At 48.8% G+C, this 8,874-nt stretch overlaps 1 protein-coding gene across 1 annotated transcript in view; it reads left to right on the top strand.

Annotated features, from left to right (window-relative positions):
- Mapk8ip3 (mitogen-activated protein kinase 8 interacting protein 3) overlaps window positions 1–8,874 on the top strand; it is a 55,873-nt gene that overhangs the window by 585 nt on the left and 46,414 nt on the right. The window contains exon 2 of the mRNA XM_013011263.1: window positions 7,542–7,662. Within this exon, the coding sequence (XP_012866717.1) occupies window positions 7,542–7,662 (121 nt within the window). The remainder of the gene's footprint in view (window positions 1–7,541; window positions 7,663–8,874) is intronic.

Here is an 8,874-nt window from a genome sequence, read left to right as displayed (position 1 = left end):
CACAGATGTGTGTAAGCCCCGGAGCTGAGGCAGGCAGTGGTGCAGAGGAGCCGCTGTCAGCACACGCTGTCCCTTCCACTCCGCTCAGTTAGGCTTAGTCAGAGATGGGTAACCTGATCCACCAGCAGCCTCTGAGAGAATCTGCCTCGAGCAGGGCATCCTTCACTTCTGGCCTATAATAACCATAGTGAGGTTCCTGGTAAGGCCCCTCTGGGATCCTGGCAGAGGGGCTCAATCCCTGGAGTCTTCAGGTACCAACATGGATTGCACATCCACTGGGTTTCTCTCGGTCTCCAGGCCAGCGTCCACCCTCGTCAAGTGAGTGGGTTGCCAGAGGTGACAAGCTAGTTCCATCTCCAGTGCCCTGAAGAATTATGGCAAGGGGCTTTAGCACAGCCCAGTGGGGACTCGGCAAGCCTTGCGTCTCATGGACTGTGCCTGGTAGTTGTGATTTGGACAGTTTCTGCTTGGACAGGTTCTGGTACAAAATGGTTTGACTGCTAGCACCGAGAGGACCACCCATGATCTTATAAATCTTGGAGGGAGGCTGTGTTTACTGTGTTCCCAGGCAGCAGAGCCTCTTTCCTTATCATGATCAAACACTTAAACTATAAGAGGAAAAATAATGAGGAACAGTATTAGTCATTATTTGCCTTAAATTATTCTATTCTAAAACAAAAAACAACCCCCCCCAAAAAAAAAAACTGCTCATAGCAGCCCTCCATGCATCCCAAGCATCTCAGGCAGGTTTTCTGGCCATGAGACATGTATGCAGCTATCAGCTGATGAGCTGATGATTTGGTTTTTATGCTATGTGAAGAAAGCATGCAAACAGAGGAAAATTAAATTTTTTTTTAATTTTTTTTGCCGGTCATGGGGCCTGAGCTCTGGGTCTGGGCGCTGTCCCTCAGCTCTTCATCTCAAGGCTAGTGCTCTACCACTGGAGCCACAGCGCCACTCCTGGCTTTTTCTGTTTATGTGGTGCTGAGGAATTGAACCCAGGGCCTCATGCTTGCAAGGCATGCACTCTACCACTGAGCCACCTTCCCAGCCCCAACAGAGGAAAATTTTTGTTGTTAATACTGGGGCTTGAAGTTGGAGCCTTACACTCTCCCTTGGCTTTTTTGGTCATGAGGCTTGAACTTAGGGCCTGGGTGCTGTCCCTGAGCTCTTCTGGGGCAAGGCTAGCGATCTACTTTGAGCCTCAGTGCTACTTCCAGTTTTCTGGTGGTTAGTTGGAGATAAAAATCTCATGGACTTTCCTGCCTAGACTGGCTTTTGAACTGTGATTCTCAGACCTCAGCCTGAGTAGTGAGGATTACAGATGTGAGCCACCAGCACCAGGCTTTCCTTGGCTTTTTCTCTCAAGGCTGGCTCTCTACCATTTGAATCACATCTCTACTTTTGGCATTTTGCTGGTTAGTTGGAAATAAGAGTCTCAGACTTTTTTTTTGTCATGGGGCTTGAACTTGGTCTGGGTGCTGTCCCTGAGCTGTTCAGCTCAAGGCAAGCGCTCTACCACTTAAGCTATAGTGCCACTTCCAGTTTTGTGGTGGTTAATTGGAGAGAAGAGTCTCACAGACTTTACTGCCTGAGCTGGCTTTGAACCATGATCCTTAGATCTCAGCCTCCTAGTAGCTAGGATTACAGGGGTGAGCCACCAGTGCCCAGCCTAGTCTCAGACTTTCTGCATGGGCTGGCTTCAAACAACGATCATCAGATATCAGCCTCCTGAGAAGCTCGGATTACAAGCATGAACCACCAGTGCCTGCTAGAGAGAGTTTGTCCCAAGACTTGTTTTTCTAAAAGCAATCTATTTCACAAAAGAACATTAAGGTAGAATTAAGCTGGGAGAAAAGAAAATCCTCCTCAATAAAAATGACCTTTCATAAGTGAATAGATTGAATCAGAATTTCGTGTTCTTGTCCCATATTACAAATAGTAAGTTCATTCTTACTTGTAATATGTGTGATTTCTTTTTCTGTCACCTTGTAGTATTAAAAGTAGGTTTTTTTCCTGATTTGTTAGGGATCCGGTCTGGAGCCTAGTCCATTCTAGGCAAGGCATTGTACCATTGAGCTCTACCCACAGCCCCTGAGAGCAGTCTTAAACATTGATTTTTCTAGATGAAGCTCTTGGAAGGTGGTAGCCAGAGCTGCTTTTCCTCATTGCCTCCAAAAGGTGGTCCAGGGGCTGGGAAGGTGGCTCAGTGGTAGAGCGCTTGCCTTGCATGCTTGAGGCCCTGGGTTCGATTCCTTAGCACCACATAAGCAGAGAAAAAGCCAGATGTGGCGCTGTGGCTCAAGTGGTAGAGTGCTAGCCTTGAGCTGAAGAGCTGAGGGACAGCGCCCTAGCCCAGAGTTCAGGCCCCACGACCGGACCCAAAAAAAAAAAAAAAAAAAGGAAGAAAGAGAGAAAGAAAAGAAGGAAGGAGGGAGAAAGAGGAGGAAGGAAGGAAGAGAGAGAGAAAGAAAAAAAAGTAAGTTAGTTGACCCAGTGTAGCAGTACCAGAGTTGCATTTACTTAAATTTTTTTTGTTGTTTTTTTTTTGTATTAAAAAGTAATTCTCCACAGGCGCCAATGGCTTGCGCCTATAACCCTACTCAGGAGACTGAGATCTGAAGATCACAGTTCGAAGTTAGCCCAGGCAGGAAAGTCCATGAGACCACAGTAATGGAAGAGGCGCTTTAGCTCAAAGTGGCAGAATGCTAGTCTTGAACTCAGGGACAGCACCCAGGACCCAAGTTTAAGCCCCATGACTGACAAAAAGAAAAAGAATAGATCCCCTGTGTCAGTGGGGATTGAGTCCGGAGCTTTGAGTACGCCAGACAAGCACTGAATCACTGAACACACATACCATCTCACCACCACTTTGAAAGATGGAAACAAGTTCAGGAGCCATGGGCAGAAAGTGTGCTTGCCAGCCAGAAAGCATGGGGGAAGCTGGCCGGAGGCTGGGAGCCTCTGGACATCTCTCTGTGACCAGCAGCCTCAGAGGTCTGCTGCCCAGCAGACTGGCGGTGGGACCAAGCACCAATAGAAACCAGTTCCTCCAAAATCAGGAGTCCTTATTTAAATACAACTACTTTTAAATGTTCTGCTTTCAATTAATATACAGAAAAAAAACGGCAAAATGACCATGTTTTCCCATGTTGCTGAGACCCCAGGCTCCTGCCTACCCCTGCAGCCTCTTGCATTCTGGAGTAATCCCTTGTTCTCTGCTCTCTGTGACCTTGGCATATGACAGTGCAGCTCTGTCACTTTGCAGGATGTGCTCCCCGGATGGTTTTCATGAGAGCAGGTGACCAGATGAAGGAGGAAGGACCAGGACTGCTGAGCCTTGTGGCCTCGAAGGGTGTCTGGGAGGGACGCTGACCTAGAGGCTCTGCTTTGCTCAGGTCTCCCTTGAACTGGGAGGGACCTGGACTTCCACCTCCCAGTCTGTGTCCTCCAGGGCTTACCCAGCCACTCCTGTCTCCTCCTGACTCCTAGCATCTAATGGTACCGGGCCAGCCTGAGTGGTCCCCAGTAGCCCTCTGTTGGGTCTCCCGCTCATGACCTGAAAAGGGATACACCCTTTCTTTTCTTGCTTTCTCCTCCCGGGCTCTGCACTGGAAAGTTACCAGCCTGTGTAGATGAGAAGGCAAGCCGGCTTCCACCTCTCCACATGACGCTTGGGTCTGAGGGTCAGGGACTGTATTTGGAGCAGCAAATGGCTGCTGTCACTGCCTCTCCCTGCCTTAGAGAAGGCAGATAAGTTGTTCGTTTCAGGCCAGAAAGGAAGATGCTTTAGCAGTGGTTGGAATTTTTCAGTGGATGCGTTCCAGATGGTGGGTTGCTGCTATGGAAGAGCAGGTAGTGGAAGATGGGGCGGGCAGGACAGGGTGTCGGCTGTCGGCTGTCTAGGAAACGCAGGGAGGAGGTGATGACATCCTGCAGGGCTGGGGTGTCTGCTGGGAAAGCCTTTGCACTGGGAAGTGCTGACAGGAATAGGATGAGGCCTGGCCTTCCTTCTCTAGTATTCCTCTCTTATTGGGAAGGGGCTTAGCACTGTCATTGAGAGTCCGCTGACATGCCCAGCTACACATGTTCAGTGCCCAGTTTGAGGAGTGTGTCGTCCCCACAATAAAGGAGGGAAAAGTGCCCACCACCGAGGCATTCCCTTCCGCAGTCCTGTCCTCTGCCTCCCTGCCCCCAGGAAACCACCTCTGCTGGCTGCTACCCTGGATTAGCGTGCATCTTCTAGAAGTCTGTGGCGTGGAATTGTGCGGCATAGAGGCCTTTGATTTGTTTGGCTTTATTCACTCTGCAAGTTGTTGCCTGTATCCTCCCTCAGTGTGGTGTTCCATTGTGTAAAGAACAATTCCATGGTTTGTTTGGGGTTTTTCTGGTTTGGTTTGGTTTTGTTTTTGTCAGTCGTGGGGCCTGAACTCTGGCCTGGGTACTGTCTCTCAGCTCTTTAGCTCAAGGCGAGTGCTCTACCACTTGAGCCACAGCGCCACTGCTGGCTTTTTCTGCTTATGTGGTGCTGAGGAATCGAAGCCAGGGCGCCATGCATGCAAGGCCAGCGCTCTACCCCTGAGCCACCTTCCCAGCCCTGTTTGGGGTTTTTTGTCTTACTGTATGTTCCAGGCTGGCCTTAAACTCAAGATCCCTCCTGCCTTTGCCTCTCAGTGGGATTAGACATGTCTCCATGCTAGTTCCATTGTGTAGGGTTTTTTGGGGGGGTCTTAGGGTACCTGACAGTATCAGGTCCGGGGTCTGTGCTTGCTAGGCAAGTGCCCTTCCACTGAACCATGTACCTGGTTTGTTTTGCTTTAGCTATTTTTTAGGTACAATCTTGAATTTTCGACTGGGCCAGCCTTAGCCTGAGATCTTCCTACCTACTCCTCCTGTGGAGCTGGGGTCATGGTTTATATACCACACCCTGCTTATTGCTTATTGAGATAGAGTCCCAGCCTTTGTCCCAGAGATCTGGGCCTTGAACCAAGACCCTTCTGAGTAGTAGGGGTTACTGCCATGAGCCACTAGGCCTGGCGTTCTACTTTTTTTTTTTTTGGTGCTGGTCCTGGGGCTTGAACTCCGGTCCTGAGCTCTGTACCTGAGCTTTCTTTTGCTCAAGGCTACTGCTCTACCACATGAGCCACAGCTCTACTTCTAGCTTTTTGGTGATTAATTGGAGATAAGCATTTCACAAACTTTGCCGCCTAGGCTGACTTCAAACCACAATTCTCAGATCTCAGCCCTCAGCCGCCTGAGTATCTAGGATTACAGGCATGAGCCACCAGCTCCTGGCTTGAATACTGTTTTAAAATATGATATTGTTAGTGAGAGGGAAGGTTGAGGTATGGCTTAAAACCATCTATTCAGCTGGGTATTGGTGGCTCATGCCTGTAATCCTAGCTACTAAGGAAGCTGAGATCTGAATATCACAGTTCAAAGTCAGCCCAATGACTGAGCATATGGTTATGTGCATGAAGCCCTGGGCTCAATCCCCAGCACCTTTCCTCCCCTTCCCTCACACAGCTCAACGATCAATAACGTGTTTATAATTCTTGTACTGATGGTATTCGCAGATAATTCAAAATCATTTATTTGATTTTTTTTGTACAGTTGTAAAAAAAAGAAAAAAATACTGTAGTTTTCAAGCTGTAGAGTGTTTTTTTGTTTTTTTTTTTTCCCCTTCATTTTATCCAGCTTCCTTCTTGCTATAGCCTTTCCTCCACAGCCCCTTCCTTTGGGGTTTCCCACCCCCACTGATGGCACAGGCTGAGTCATCTTTCAAATAGAGCCGTGGGATGGGCTGCTATGGAAAGGACTTCCACTGTGGGGCTGGGAAGGTGGCTTAGAGTAGAGTGCCTGCCCAGTGTGCATGAGGCCCTGGGTGCCATTCCTCAGCACCACATACATAGAAAAAGCAGGAAGTGGCGCTGTAGCTCAAGTGGCAGAGCACTCGCCTTGAGCATAAAGAAGCTTAGGGACAGTGCCCAGGCCCAGAGTTCAAGCCCAGGACAGGTGGGCCAGGGGGGGAGGGGAACAACACTTCCACTATGGGGGGGGTCACAGCTGCACCTGTGCACACAAGTCGCTCTTCCAGACACACCCGGTAAAGTCTACCAGCTTTATGTTCCTTGCTTTTGAGAAGTCTTTTTTTTTTCTTAGCCATCTAGATATTTTGCTTTCTGCAAATGAATCTTTTTGATAATATTCCCATTTCCTACTCAGTAAAACTCAAGCGTTGGCACACCTCCTCTACGCTGATGCTGTGGGAGCAGGCGTTGCCTCCGTGCCTGGGCCTCTGCAGAGGCTGGGGCCACACTCGGCGCCTTCTTCACGCCACCTCTTCCAGCTCAGATCTGTCAGGAGTATCCCCTTTCAGTCTGGGCATGGTGTGTACACCTGTAATCCCAGCACGTGGGATGCTGAGACAGGAAAGATGGAGGGGCCAGCCCAGGCAAAGTTGTATTGGAATCCTCTCTCAAAAACAAAATTAAAAAGAAGAGATAAAAAGTAAAAATAAAGCTAGCTGGGTGACGGTGGCTCACGCCTGTAATCCTACTCAGGAGGCTGAGATCTGAGAATCAAGGTTCAAAGCCAGCCTGGGCAGGAAAGTCTGTGAGTCTCTCTCTCTCTCTCTTTTTTTTTGGTTGGTCATGGGGTTTGAACTCTAGGCTTGGGCGCTGTCCCTGCACTCTTAGCTCAAGGTGAGCACTCTATTGCTTGAGCCACAGTGCCACTTCTGGTTTCCGAGTGGTTTATTGGAAATAAGAGTCATGGACTAGGGCTGGGATGTAGCTCAGTGGCAAAGCGCTTGCCTAGCAAGCGCAACGTCCTGGGTTCGATCCCCAGTACCAAAAAAGAAAAGACAAAAAAAATACAGTTAAAAAAAAAAGAGTCATGGACTTTCCTGCCAGGGCTGGCTTTGAACCACGATCCTCAGATCTCAGCCTCCTGATTAGCTAGGATTACAGGCGTGAGCCACTGGCACCCGGCTTTTGTGAGACTCTTATCTCCAAAGAACCACCAGAAAACAGGAAATGGTGCTATGGCTCAAGTGGTAGAGCACTAGCTAACCTTGAGCTGAAGAGCTGAGGGACAGCGCCCAAGCCCGAGTTCAAACCCCACAACCGAGGGGGGGGGGATGCACACGAGTAAATTCTATTCTGTCGCACACAAGGCAAGCTAAAAATTCAAGATGGCAACAGTGGGGCATTAACCAAACCCAAGGTACATGAGAGTACTCATGTACAAGAATTCCTAGTCCTTCGTGAAGTAGCTTCCAGAACAGTTTTGTATTCCTCTTGTGTGTTCTTGGGCCTTGTCTGTGCTGACGTTTGCCTGGAGCAGGGAGTGGCCCCGCAAAGGGATCGAGGAGGGTCTAGGACCAGGAGAGGCCCACTCTGGCCCCCACTGGCTGCTCCAGGCCTCAGAGGCATGATTGGCCTCTTGGGTCTGTGACACTTGTGGTCCTTTCTGTAAAGGGCTGGTGTCACCTCCTGCGCGTAAACACTAACCAGGCCTGCTCTTGTTCCCACACGCAGAAATTCATCGAGTTTGAAGATGCCTTGGAACAAGAGAAGAAAGAGCTACAAATCCAGGTGGAGCACTATGAGTTCCAGACACGCCAGCTGGAGTTGAAGGCCAAAAACTATGCAGATCAGAGTAAGTGGCTGAGGGAGAGATGACTCACAGTTGAATTGATGTAGCTCAGAATTGCCTTTGCCAAAAAGAGATTGGGGGCTGGGCACAGTGGTTTGTGCATGCTACTAGCTAGCTACAACAGAGATTGCCTTGAAAGATTACTGTTCAAGGCTAGCCAGGATAAAGAGTTAGCAAGATCACATCTCAACCAATAAAAAAAAAAATGTGGGTATGGAAGTACATGCCCGTCATCCCAACTACAAGGAAAGGTTTAAACAGGAAAATTATGTCCCAGGCTGGCTGGGGCAAAAATGCAAGACCTGCCAGGTGCCCGTGGCTCACACCTGTCATCCTAGCTATTCAGGAGGCTGAGATCTGAGGATTGAAGTTCAAATCCAGCCCTGACATGAAAGTCTGTGAGACTCTTATCTCCAACTAAACACTAAAATTTTGTAGGGAAGCTGTAGCTCAAGTGGTTGAGCACTAGTCTTGAGCACAAATGCTCGGGGACAGTGCCCAGGCCCTGAGTTGAAGACCCTATCTGAAAAATAACATAAAGAGGACTGGAAGCTTGGCTCAGGTTGTGTAGTGTCTCCACATCAAGTCTCCAAGGGAAAAAGGAGGGGAGGGGGCCCAGTGGTGACTTTATTTTTCACCATCCTTTTCTCAATCGCTTATTTTATCTCTTCACACTACTCTGTGTTTCTTCCATCAGCCCCAGCTCCATTGTGGAAATAGGAAACTTAAGTAAATCCCATGGTCCTTTGGGTGCATGTATGGTTCTATAGAACCAAACACCCATCATCACGGGGTAAGCTAAGGAGTCCTGGTGGTGGTGGTGGCGGAGGTGGCGGTGGTGGCAGTGGACTGTAGTGACTGAATCGTGGAGGGCCTCATCACTGGTCAAGGGATCTGTAGGAGAACTCTGCCCCAAAGGCCCAGCGAAGAAGGGATGTTTCTTGAATGTTACTATAAGACATTTATTTTAGTCTCCAGAACTGTATTTAAACTGTAGTCTTGGAACTATTTAATACTGGTTTAATTAGATGGCTGAAACTCATCACTGCTTCCCTGGTTATCTTAGATGGTAGCTGCCTCTATTTCTCTGAAATGTTAAAGCCAAATAAGAGGAACAACTGCTTTGATAGTTGGACTGGTGTCTATCCCAGGTCAAGACTTGGAGGCCGCTGGGAGGTTGGCTCAGTGGTAGAGTGCTTCCCTTGCATGCATGAG

This window comes from Dipodomys ordii, unplaced genomic scaffold, assembly GCF_000151885.1.
Source record: "Dipodomys ordii isolate 6190 unplaced genomic scaffold, Dord_2.0 Scaffold14, whole genome shotgun sequence".
In the NCBI taxonomy this organism is placed as follows: Eukaryota; Metazoa; Chordata; class Mammalia; order Rodentia; family Heteromyidae; genus Dipodomys; species Dipodomys ordii.
The sequence above is the reverse complement of the archived record's forward strand: the minus strand, read 5'-3'. Positions and strand labels throughout refer to the sequence as shown.